The following is a 14,277-nucleotide window of genomic DNA, read 5'->3' as shown; positions in this document are numbered from 1 at the left end:
AAGACCTTTCAGCTAACACAATCAGTAATCACAACTCACAACTTACATGAATCAATTTCAATCAGTTCATTCATCAGTTCATCACAATTCAGTGATTCCCAATCAATTATTTTCTCCAAATGTAATTCCCAATCACAATCAGTTCATCACAGTTCATTCATTAGTTGTACACAATCAATTCACAATCAACTCACAACTTACATGAATCAAAACAGAATATCACATCATAAATACAGAAAATCAGAATAAATATCAGAATTTTGAACAATTGATAAAGAAGTAAAAGAACTACCGAAAATCTAGATGGTGGAACCGGTGGGAAGGAATCCATGTAGATCTTCAATTGAATACGGAAAATGGCAGATTAAATCTGTGTTCAAATCGAAAATGGCAAAAAAAAAAATTAAATAAGTACTGAAAATCGGAAATTCTGCTTTGTTACATGAAATCGAAATCGAAATTCTGAAACAAACTCTGTTTTGTTACATGAAATCGAAATCTGAAATTCTGAAACAAATTCTGAAATCAAATTTTGTTTTGTTACAACTTAAGATAATGAAATCGAAATCGAAAATGGCAAAAAAAAAATTAAATACATGCTAAAGAAGAAGAAGAATAACGACTGAAGAAGAACATTGCAAAAATATTGAAACAAACTTACCCAATTAAAGATAAAGGTGTGAATGGTGAAGGAGGAACAAGGCAAGCAGTAAGAATGAAGGAGGAAGAAGAAGGAATCGAATGGCGAATCAGAGGAAGAAGACTGGAATAGAAGGCGGCCCAAGGTAGAACTTAGAAGGAATCTAATTTTAGGGTTTTCAATTTGTCTTTTATATTAAAAAAAAAAAAAAAAAAAAAAAAAAAAAAAAAACCGGATACCGGATACCCGGTTTTCCTAAATTCGTGATCCGTATCCGACTCGAATACCCGGTTTATCCGAATTTTGGAAATCGGGTAATTTATCCGCTTTTAAAAATCGAAAAGCGGGTTTTCGTATCGGATTTTCGGATACGGATATTTTTGAACACCCACATCAATTTGTTGCTCATCATGACCAGCCCAGCAACCACATCAAATCCACGCCCACTAGTCACCAGGTGTGACATCTATATTTTATTATTTTCACCAATACTTTGGTGGGCCATAACAACTCTAGACTGGTCACAAAATTCATAGATTAATTTAGTAATTGAAGATTTTTTTTTCAGACCTATAATAGAGATTTATTGTCATTATTATTAAAAAAAAATAATTTTTTAATTTTTTCTTTGCTAGGAAATTTCTATTCTATTTTCAAATCCGAAACCAAAGCATTAATGACTCAATTTAATAAAGATTCCGAAAAATCACTTTTCAAGAAGTTTGTGGTTGTTCATTATAGTTGTTGTCAACATTATTAAGGATGCTATTTAAGTTTTGATCAAAGCGTATACGAGGCAAGGACATAAAATTAAGGAATATTCTATATGGTAAGCATCAACTATTGCAAAAGGCGAGTTAGAGTAATTCTTAAAATTTTTTCCAAAAAATAGCACTCAACTCTTGGAAAATTAACTACAATAACATTATGGAGGTAAAAACGTTTAATTTCCGTCAAGTTTTAGTAAAAGTCATAAATGCCCCTAATAAATCTCAAATGTAAAGACCAACTTAACGGAAATTAAACTTAACGGAAATGTTATTGTAGTTAATTTTCCAAGAGTTGAGTGCTATTTTGTGGAAAAATTTTTGGATTTATTAGGAGCATTTATGACTTTTACCAAAACTTAACGGAAATTAAATGTTTTGACCTTCATAATGTTGTTGTAGTTAATTTTCCAAGAGTTAAGTGTTATTTTGTGAAAAAAATTTTTAAAATTGCTATCATTCACCTTTTGCCATAGTTGGTGCTTATCTTATGGATATTTTTCAATAATTAAAGAATCTCTCGACTCATGAAAGATCTCAGAAAAAATACACATAAAATTCTTGCAAAGAAGAAAACCCAATAGACAAAAATTCACTAAAAAATCACAATAACAATATTGTTGCACCCAAAAGTAAAAACGTACAATATAATGGAAGAAAAATACAAGCGATAATTCGGCTCAGGCATGCAACTTAGCATCCCATCACTGCCGCCTCAACCGTAAGCCCTTCGGACTTGAGGCTTATGGTACAATAATAACATGTTCCATGCCAGACTTAATTAACTAAACTTAAATTAAACTTATTCATCCTCTTAATTAATAAGCTTACGCTTTTAATTTGAGGAAATAATAGCTGGCCCACTTGAAAAATATGCTTAAATTTTGATTACTAGCTTATAATTAATAATCACTAATCTGATTTCTTCAATAAGCTAAGATTAAGCTCAATTGGATCATAATTGTCATATGCTGATGTGCTGCTTGAGGCTCCACCACCTGCCCCACCTTCTTGATCATCCTTTCCTGTTCCTCCAGAAACCTGAAATTCAATTTTAACTTGGTCATTACAAAAAAATACAACTACAGAATTATATATCAACTTTAGTTTTTAAATAAATTTGTTACTTAATATGGTATCAGAGTTTAAATTATGGGTTTTTAAACTCATTTACCCATTTTTTTTAGAGGAATATTAAACATTAGGTATGAAGAGAGTCGATAGTATATCTATGCATATTATAGGACGACAACCATCAATGTAAGTTTTAAGTTGAGTTGCGACTAAATATTTGCACGTTACCTTTTAAATAGCCTAGAAGTATACGATATCCGACTGACCTCGTACATTTTTATATGCAACTTAACATAAATAAAAGATACGTAAAATTTAATTTATTTTTGTGATGCTAACTATCAATTCTTCTAGTACAAAGTAGATCCTTCATATAATTACATTGGTAAATATATTAAATATCCTATTTCTTCCGTCTATTTAAATTTGCTACACTACACTCAAAATGCTTTCGTTTTGATTTGCATAATTTAACAAATTTAAAAAAAATGGAGAAATACTATATTTACAGTTTTCCATATTTGCAAAATTTGTGACACATTTTTGGTCGTTGGTAAAAATCAAAGGATTCCATTATTTAAGGAATATATTTTACATTCATATACTTTCTCTATTCTCTAATATTGGGAAATTTAACTAAGGTTTTGAAAGGATCTATAGAAGATAAAATATATGTATGCGTGATGTCGATAGATTCGTCTTAATGTATACTTTTTTATCATTTATTTTTTATAATTTTTATAATGCGTATTTAAAAATATTGAGGCTTGAAAATTACTTTAAAAACTGTGTAAAAAATAAATGGAAAGAATAAAAAAGGACGAAGAGAGTAATATATAACTTAACCAAAAAATTAATCAATGTTGTTATTGTGTGGATGAATGGTTGAAATTGGGTATTATTAAACTTCGTCACTCTTTTCATTTTATCACCACCTCTTATATATTGAACTTTCAAGATTGCCCCTGATTACTTTTCAAAACCTTCAATCTCTAACATCTCTCTAAAAACTCTCTTCGAACACTCATTGAACTAAAGCAAGCTAAAACTAAAAATCGAAATACAATGGCCAACTAAAATGAGCATCAATATGATTGCGGAATCAATCTTGCATCAATACGATTTTTCTATAAAAGTTATACCCAAAAGATTGAACATGTATCAAATTTCAGCACAAATAAACTTTAAACGATCGTCATTTCTCGCTCGGTTATTAAAGGTTAGCATATAATATATCATTGGAAAGATCTTGAAGTCTAGGTTCTAATGCCGCAAATATTGTAGTAATGTGATTTCCTATCAAAAGTTTTAGCCAAAAGAGTGATTATTAGAGGTTTTCATTCGGGTGATCGGGTCAGTTTTGGACGGGTGTCATTCGATTCGATTGTATTTCGGATCGGTTATATTTCAGATACGTGTTGCGACGGGTCACACTCGGGTTGGGTTGGTTAGTCACGGTTCGGTTGAAGATCGGTTATTCGAGCTATCTGGTTAGCATTAGTTCGGTGTCAGTTGAAGTTCGAGTCGAGTTTCAATCGGTCTCGGGTTGTCATCGGTTAATAATTGGTTCGGTTTTAACGGATAATGATTGGGTTCGGGTATTTTTCAAGTAGAATTCGGCTACGAATTGCGAATTACTAATTACTATTGATCGAGTCAGTATCAGATTAAGTTGTTAGTCATTTTTTAATTGATGATAAGGTTTCTTTACTTAAAAGCAAAATAGTGAAAATGCAAAAAAATTAATGATTATTATTATATTGTTTCTTTTACTTGTTTGACCAGAAATTAAAATTATAAAGTTCTATCAATTTTCATCTAATTCGATTAAAAGTAGTTAAATAAACGTTAACCATTGATTAACTCTAAATATATGAAACCACGTATTAATAAAATTTATATTATTAAAATATTTATCACGTTATTAAAATAACTAATAAGATGATTGAATATGAATCGATCATACTTCTATGTAAAAAATTGGTTCATGCTTACAGTAGTTCGATCTAAACTTCGTTCGGGTTAAGTCGGTTTTTAGCCGGATTGAGTTCGGTATCGAGCATGATTCGGGTCGGATATGACTCGAGTCGGTCATTTAGGTTCGGGTAATCTCGGTTAACGGTTATGTGTCGGTTAGAAAATCGGTTACAATTCGGGTTTAGTTTTCCCATTTTCGGTTGTCAACTGGTTCGGGTATAGCTTCGGGTCGGATAATTTCGGTTCGATAAACCTAAAAAAGAACACATTTTCGGGTCGGTTTACTTTCGGTTTCGGGTCGGGTCACTTTTGAACAGCTCTAGTGATTATGTATCAACTATCAACACAAAACGTGTGATTAGGTTTATTTTCGGATTTCAAAAAATTATTTTGTTTTTTAAAATTAATATTTTTTATTTTAATTTAATTATTATTAATAAATTTAGTTTAGTAATAATAATAGTTGATTTTATAATTAAACATAGATTTAACGGTATTTTAGTAATTTTATTAAAAAAGAGTGGCGATATAATAAAAAAGGTTTGAAATTTTGTGTATGCCGATAATAATTAGTTGATCGAGATGTACCTTTTTGTGCAATTCTGCCATTTCCTGACGCATGAGACTTATCGTTTTGTGTAACTCCATATTTTCTTGGTGCACAAGAATCTCCTGCCATATATTCACAAAATTTCATTTACCAATTGCGCATATGCATGCATTGCAATCTGATTGTAATAACTACCATGTAGTAAGTTCAATTAGTCTACGCCTATGCAACCAAAATCACATATCCACAACTAAATGCAAGGCCGGTCATGAGACAAAAAAAAAAAAAACTATTAAATATTAAAGTATTATTTTTCTAATTTTTTATATGAGCCCAGGCACAGGTCCTCTTACCCTATAGGGCGGGCCTTTTACTAAATGACTATATATAGAGGTGAACATGATCCGGTTTGACACTAAAATTAGACCAAACTCGAAATTCAGGTTTGAAAAGTTTTCGGACCGGACTGGACCAGACCAAACCGTTTTACAACGGTTCGGTCTGGTCTGGTCTACGATTTTTTATTTTTATATTTTCATCCAAATTAATACAGTATTTATGCAAATATTTCACACCTACAATTAATAAATATATAATTTGTATTGATAACATCAACATCATTCAAGTATATATTGCTATATCAAAATAACTACATCTTAAAATATCTAGGTAGCAACTTAATTTTTTAAATACAAAATTATGATTTTTGACCATAGTACAGTTTGCGGTCCGGTCTGGTCTGAAAAAAAAACTGAGACCAAAACGTAAATCGTAATTTAATTTGAAAAAAACAAGACCAGACCATTTAAACCGCAGACTAGACCAAATACTAAAATTCCGGTTTAGTCCGATTTGATTTACGGTTTAAACTAAACTTTGTTCAACGCTAAGTATGTGGATAGAAATATGCATGTTATTCGTCTCACTCATTACACATACGTACCGTTTTGTTAAGGTCATGTATCTTGGCTTTGAGTATGTCCTCCTGCAAAATTTAAATTACTATTTGACATACATCATTTTCAGTTGTTGATACACGCTTGAATTTTCTATTTGGTTTCAAATCTCACCTTCCTCGTACGTATGGCTTTTGCTCCCATCTCTAGTTGTGCCTCTAAGGTTTCCAAATGCTCAATGCTTAATTCTGAAAGATCTTCCCCTAATAAACGCCTACGAAAAAAAAATTTAATTAGGAAGAAATATAATTTATTTATTTCATATCGATCTTTTTTTGATTTCCACCCTAAAAGAATTTATAAATCGAGTAAAATTGGATCCAAATTAATAATCCAGATATCCGCCTTTACCAAACTAGCTAAGCTATCAGATCGACATCCTGATGAGGTAGGAGAGTGTGTTTTATGTACGATCGTGCATGTTGTACGTTTTAATTCTTCATGATCTTCTTCATCAAATGTGCATGCCTGCAGCATTCTTCAGCTAGCTAAACTTATATTTGTTCCTTCCGTACATGTACGTACGTGTTTTTGCTAGCTGCAATAATTCACAACAATTGGTTTCTTATATACTTCCAACCAATATTGCTGCAAATTCCTAAAATGACTGGATTGTCAATTCATGTTTTTGATTACAAATGCTTATTATGTAAAATATAATTTAGTAATTTAGATATAAATTTTTTTGTTTAATGCAAAAGGTAAATAAAACAAACATTATCCAATTTATTAATTAGACCTTCCATCTAAGCAGAATATAAGACTAATCAGTCTTGTTAAAACAAAGATTATTTCTAATATAATTGATCGTTATAGCAAACAACAAAGTACTAAATATGAACTCTTATGTATGCTTGGAAGCTTTAATATATTTATATAGACTTTTTCCTATATATGAAGCATACATTAGTATGAAAATAAGTTATGACGTTATTGTTCCAAGCTAAATTATGCATTTAATGTCTTATTTGCACTACAAAATCAAAATCAAAATGAGACATTCTATCGCATAATTTATCGCAAAAAGCGACAAATGCCTTTTTTTCATGCACTAGAAAAGTATTTGTGTTGTATATTAGGGTAGTATATAGAAGTATAATAGGGTTGTAATTTGTATTTTATATATATATATATATATATATATATATATATATATATATATATATATATATATATATATATATATATATATATATATATATATATATATATATATATATATATATATATATATATATATATATATATATATATATATATATATATATATTACGTTTTATGACATAAAAGTTTATTTTTTGCATAGTAGTGCAAACGTAAACAATGGATAAAATTTGCATGAATATAAAAATAGTTGATGTTATTGGAAATGAAGGTGATAAGAAAAAATGGCATACCTGCTGTTGATTCTCAAATCCTCGAGCTGTTGCCTTAAACTCTCTGCTTCAACCTTCCATAACTGACAATGTACATATCATATTAATCATGAATATGTTAGAGGAGTTGATTTTGAATAATGGACTTGGTACACATTAATATACATCACATTATATAAAAATATTGCTAACTAAATCCATTTTAGTTAACTTGGAATTTAAACTCAAACCGTTACAACTAGACTTGGAATTTTAATTTAGCATTTGAAATTGACTGTTATAATTAGGCAAAGATAAAAGTAAAAAATAAAATACATATTTTTACTTCAAAAATTTTTTAATTAGGATATTCAATAACATTAAAAGTTTTTCTTAGAAATTTAATACTCCTATGATTTACATCTTATGGTGTAGTCTGTGCACCTCTTTTTAGTTATCACTTATTATCTCTTATCCTCTTTTATGGGTATGAGTTGCCGTCTTTTTTTTCTTCCTCGGACTTTAGTTATAATTTCAATAAGCAGGATACACCGGGTATAATGATGATGATAATATCTTATCATCTACGTTCCGATCCTTTCATACATTTGGTAATTTGATAATTTAATTATGTGAGAGTTTTTCGAGGAAAAGAAAAGAACAAAAAAATTGGATCACTATATAATTTTGAAATAAATATGAGAGTAGATACAGCACCTGGGCCTCAGAAGTAGGATTGAGCACTTGGTTGTCCTCATTTGCTTTATAGTAACGCTCTAACAATGACTGCATGCTGTTTAAATATATAAGAGGCCGGATTTTAGAAGTCTAACTTTTACATATGATAACTTTGGATACAAAAAATATAAAGTTAAAGTTAGACGTAATATATAACATATTCTAAGGTTACAATCATTAATTTTAATTTTTAGTTAAAAATTAAGACGGTCAATGAATATAATATATTTGTATCAGACATCAACATAATAAAGTTTGCGGATTTAAATCTTTTTCATCCCATCTTTCAAGTTAAATATTTAGCGGTTGTATGCATTTAAAAAGATTGTTCATGAATGATCAAAGAGGATATCTTATATATTTATCTATTTGGCAAATGAGTATTAGACATTAGTTGTAGTTGTTCGCTGTCGTATAGGGGAATTTGATCTCACTTGACTGTTTGACCTCTTGAAAAATTTCTATATTTTAACTATACATTATAAATTGAGGCTATTATATTGAATGCAATTGACATAAAAATATCTAAATTTGAAATTAGTATACTAATCAATTTGAATGAGTAATATTTTTTGTGGGGGATAACTTAAGGTCTATGGGCAATATATACTACTTTTAAAAAACTGGACCAAATTTATAACTCTCAAGCAAACAATAACCATTTGATATTTCTAAGCTTTGTATATTTATCTTATTTATTATGACAATTGGACATAAATTGACAAATGAAATTGTATACATTACTAAGTACAAAATTTTCACTAATACAACATTTTGTTATTGATTTTTTTATACGCTGAGTTTGAACTCATTTAATATAACATGGATTTGTCGTTGGCTATTCGTTGAAGTTGTTCGCTAGTTTTACCAAGTTAAATTATTTGATGATAAGTCAACTGTTTAAACTAGTTGATTGAGAGATTTTTGGTAAAAATCATTTGTTGGCTATTGATTGTTCATCAGAGAAAAAATAGATTAAATGTCAAAAAAAAGTTACTCATCAAAACTAGAGCTGTTCAAAAGTGACCCGACTCGAAAATCCGAACCAAAACCGAAAGTAAATCGACTTGAAAATGTGTTCCTTTTTTTGGTTTATCGAACCGACAATACCCGAACCGAAATTGTACCCGAAACGGTCGACAACCGAAAAGGGAAAGTTGAACCCGAGCTGTAACCGATTTTTGTAACCGACACATAACCGTTAACCGAGATTACCCGAACCTAATAATGACCGACCTGAGTCATATCCGACCCGAATGATGCTCAAAACCGAATTCTAACCGGCTAAAACCGACTTAACCCGAACGAATTTTAGATCGAACTGCTGTAAACCTGAACTAATTTTTAACATAGAAGTATGATAGATTCATATTCAATCATCTTATTTGTTAATCTAATAAAGTGTTAGATATTTTAATAAATTAAATTTTATAAATACATGGTTTCCTATATTTAGAGTTAATAATCAATGGTCAATGTTTATTTAACTACTTTTAATTGAATTAGATGAATATTGATAGAGCTTTATAATTTTAATTTCTAGTCAAACAAGTAAAAGTAACAAAGTAATAATGATTACTAATTGATTTGCATTTTAACTATTTTGCTTTAAATAAAGGGAATCTTGTCATGAATTAAAAATTGACTAACAACTTAATTTGATATTGATTCGATCGATAGTAATTAGTAATACGTAGCTGAATTTTGCTTTTAAAAAAAACTCGAATCCGATCTGTACCCGACAAAACCGAACCAATTAGTAATCGATGACAACCCGAGACCGATTGACACTCGACACGAACTTCAACCGACACCGAACTGATGCTAACCCGATAGCTTGAATAATCGATCTCCAACCGAACCGTGACTAACCGACTCGACCCGAGTATGACCTATTGTAACACACAGCCGAAAAATAACCGATACGAAATGCAACGGAATCGAATGACACCCGTCCGAAACCTACCCGATCACCCAAATGAACACCTCTAATCAAAACTACTGGTTTAAAAGTCAAATATAATTTGTAAAACACATTAGAAAAAGTAGGTTAAATGTCAAAAAAAGTTACTCATCAAAACTAGTGGCTTAAAAGTCTACTGTCATTTATAAAACACATTATTTGGCAACTTGACCAATAAAAAATCTAAAAGCTAAAATCAACTAAAAAGCCAACCAAAAAGCTAACAGCTCGTCTCCTGAGAGACCGTCTCTTTAAGAGACGTCTCTATGCCCAACCCACTAAAGCATAATGCTTAATTACTGTATTCCTATGCCTACCTACATCACCCTTAATGCCTATTTACATCATCTTTTCTGCCTACTTATCATATCCTTAATGCCTACTTATAGTATTCTTAATTAAATGACTACTTACAGTATCCTTAATGTCTACTTACATCATCCTTAATGTCTACTTACCGTATTTTAATGCATACTTACTGTATTCTTAATGTCTACTTACAATATCCTTAAATGCATACTTACTACTTACATCATCTTTAATGCTTACTTACATCATCTTTAATGCTTACTTACATCATCCTTAATGCCTACCTACAATATCCTTAATGCCTACTTACATTATCCTTAAATGACTATTTACATCATCCTTAAAATGCCTACTTACTGTATCCTTAATACCTACTTACAATATCTTAAATGCCTACTTATGATATCTTTAGCGCCCTCTGAGTAAGCGTGCAGTACTTACAATATCGTAAATACCTACTTATAATATCCTTAATATCTACTGAGTAACTTATTTTTCATTTTCCTTTATGGGCTGGCACATTAGAAATGATTTCTCAAAGAGACCGTCTCTTATAAAAATTTACAAAAAAGCTAATTGTTAAACAATATGCATAATTGTTGCAATACATCATTTGATTACATGTACGTTATGTACTTATGTGATACTCATCATCACCATTAACATCTTACCCAGTATATTCTGATCATAGAAAACTAAGATTAGGGTCTGGAGAGGGCTAAACAACGACAACTCATACCCACAAAGAAGAGCGCGGCCAAAAAAATCCCCCAGCTTTTTTTGGTACAATAGTCATCGATGAAAATGTGAATATGAAGCTTTGCTATAAGTCATGTGATTACATGATTCGCCATCTTACTCCGTACATCCCGAAAACATTTTTAAAGTTAAGTGAACTCTAACGTAAGCACTAACGTAAGCTAGTTTGTAAGCTCTTTTTTCTTCAATTTTTTTTCTTTCCGCTTTTTTGTTTTTTCTTCTCATGCATGTTTTTTATTTTTTGCTTTGTTCTTTGTTCATTTTTATTTTTTGATTTACGAGACATAGAGATAAATTTTATTGAAAGAAGTTAAGATTAGTTGCTCAAATAACATAACCCTTTAATTTAAAGATAAAATAATTATAATTCATTAGTAGTATAAATTTCTCAAATAAATTAAAATTTATTCAATCGATTGAAAGAAAATATTGATATTTCAATAATATCTTTACTTAACGTAACAATACTCTTTTTGTAGCAAGTTGATTATAAATTTGCAAAATTTATGAAGTTATGTAAAATTAAAGATTATCACCGATTTCACTCTCTAATTAAAATGATTTAGCAATGGCAAGCCCATTAATATAAAAAAAGTTCAATTAAAAGAATATTTTAATTAGTTTGCTTTTTATTAGGAGTATTTATTTCCATAACAAAATTTCGAAATACAACGGTTATGATACGACTTTCGTTATAAAAGTTTTTTAATGAAATTGTTTCTTGTGAATTCTACTTATCATATACTTTTAATAAATAATAATTAAATGCTAAGTATAACGATCTATTGTATCCATGATAATCTATTCCAATAATTAATGTTATCCACTTAATATGGAAGTATGGAGCAACACATCTCAATCAAAAAGAAAATATTTCACAAATCAATATACAATTTCATAATTTATCCACTGATCTTATCCATCTATACATAATTTTCATATGTATTTCTATACTAAGAAGAAAGAAAAAGACTATTGTAGAAGTATTTGAAAATATTTAATACTCTTCAATTATATTCCTAATTAATTAGAGTTTTTTCTGCAGAAAATTTAAAGGAATCAATAAGTAATTATTTTTCAACCATTAATAATAATAATAATAATAATAATAATAATAATAATAATAATAATAATAATAATAATATAACTAATTATTGATTGAAAATATGAGTTTGAATTTATATCATCCATATATTTAAAAATCTACACCAAAGCTTATAAATTTTCAAGACGGCTCAAGTATAAATGCATTATGATCCAATCTGCTGATCTTAATTACAGTAGATTCCTTCATGATCGTCTATATCTAAAAGTAAAATAAAAATAATTATACACTAATATCTTATCAAATCAGATGATAGGAATTGTATTTCAGTCAATAATAATTTTTTACTAAATTTAAAATTTAAGCCCTAACTTTGATATTCAATCAAAACAATAGTGCATTATCTGGATAAGGTTTTTTTACTCTCGTATTATTTGTCAATTAATAATACTCAAGTGTTTAATTAATGAAATTGAATATTTAAAAAAAAAAAAAACCTTTTTAAGTAATTTGTTCAAGTTTCAATTATTATCCACATGTGAATTGTTTCATCAGAAAAAAAAAAGAAAATATCACTTTATAAAAACTTAAGGAGTAAGTACCAATTAATTTTACTAATGAATAACCTCCTTTGATTTTATACGTTGTTTTTTAAGTTGCCCGGACCTATATTTTAAATTCTAACAAAGTTTAAATAATCAACAAGAGTTAAAAGAAATAAAACATACCAATTACTAGCAAATTCATAGACCTTGCCGGTGCTGGACAAGATGATAACTCCGACGTCGGCGTCGCAAAGAATGGAAAGTTCCTTGGCCTTCTTGAACAACCCTTTTCTTCTCTTAGTGAAGGTAACTTGTCTGCTTGTCAAGTTGTCAATCCTTTCAATCGAGATCTTTCCTCTTCCCATTTTCCCTTTTTCTTTTGCAATCAATTAAAACTAACATTAATTAGCTAGGGTTTCTTTTCTAAACTAGCTTTAGATCTAAAAAAAACCCTATAAGCGTGTGAAAAGGTGGCCAAACAAAATCAATCATGAATTTTGTTTGATTTGATTTGATGGAGAATATATTCTCCGCCTCAGTTTGATTTTTTATGTAAAATATCTTAATAAGTTTAATTTTTCTAATATAGTTAAGATTGATATGAAATATAGATTTTATTGGCAGAATTTCTAATAAACGGATAAATGCATAAAAATAGGATTAAAAAATCTAAATATTAAATTTCAATTTAAAAAATGGAGATGAAAAATAAATATCTAATTACATGATAAAAATATGAAACAATGCATCTAGCTAGAAAATTAATAATGGAAAAAAGATAGAATTATTACCTGAGATTTGATAACCAAAAATAGGTGTTATTGAGAAGAATGGTGTTGTATATGTTGTAGGTCAAATGATTTATCTTACAACTCACAAAAGAGCTTTGTAATTGAGAGTTGGAATAAATAATGGTCTTGCATTGGGCCTAAATTGGCTGCTTGGGGTCTTGGCTCAGTGCATCAATAATGTTTGCTATGGGTTAAACCATACTCTACCAAAATACCATTTAACTTTTTGTTTGTCCTTTAATATGTTTTAAGATATAATCAATCTTTGAATCGTTATTTCTGAAAAATTCACAAGTATATTATAAAAATGTAAAAATAGAAGGATTAAATTTTATTATTGTACCATATAAACTATTAATTTAACCCTAAATTGATAATTGAGTTGATTCATCTTCCTAATTATTATGGCACTGAATCGTTATTTGTAGCGTTAATTACCTAATTAGTAAAACATGCATATTATATAATCAAAAGTATATAATAACCTATAATTCATAAATAAAGATTTACGGAATTGATATTACCTGTGGAATGTCGAAGACCAAGTAAAAATCTACTTTATATTCTTGTTTCTTCCCTTTTGAATTATTATTATTATATGCAAAGAAATGGTTTAAAAGTAAAGTACTCAATAATCAAGATAGTGTTTTTCAGATCTTTTTCATTGTAAACAACTTATAATGAGGAAGTATTATCGTTGTGGAGGAATTTATGCTTATCCTTAAAAGAAGTGCTTCATATTCTTTTGGTGTGCACTAAATATGTTAGTAAATTTTTCTTTCAATTGAAGTAAATTATTGTTACTGTT

The 14,277-nt window shown here is 29.1% G+C and overlaps 1 protein-coding gene across 1 annotated transcript; it reads right to left on the bottom strand.

Annotated features, from left to right (window-relative positions):
- Positions 1-1,985: 1,985 nt before the first annotated feature.
- Positions 1,986-13,557, bottom strand: LOC130797477 (MADS-box transcription factor 23-like). Its single transcript, XM_057660075.1, has 8 exons — positions 13,470-13,557; positions 12,862-13,054; positions 8,037-8,112; positions 7,362-7,423; positions 6,079-6,178; positions 5,952-5,993; positions 5,047-5,130; positions 1,986-2,448 (listed from the first exon to the last, which is right to left on the bottom strand). The coding sequence occupies exons 2-8, from the start codon at positions 13,041-13,043 to the stop codon at positions 2,320-2,322; spliced, it is 675 nt and encodes a 224-aa protein (XP_057516058.1). The 5' UTR covers positions 13,044-13,054; positions 13,470-13,557; the 3' UTR covers positions 1,986-2,319.
- Between the last annotated feature and the right edge of the window lie 720 nt (positions 13,558-14,277).

This window comes from Amaranthus tricolor, chromosome 1 (genome assembly GCF_026212465.1).
Source record: "Amaranthus tricolor cultivar Red isolate AtriRed21 chromosome 1, ASM2621246v1, whole genome shotgun sequence".
Taxonomy (NCBI): domain Eukaryota; kingdom Viridiplantae; phylum Streptophyta; class Magnoliopsida; order Caryophyllales; family Amaranthaceae; genus Amaranthus; species Amaranthus tricolor.
Note: the sequence above shows the minus strand (reverse complement) of the source record. Positions and strands in the feature narration are given on the sequence as shown.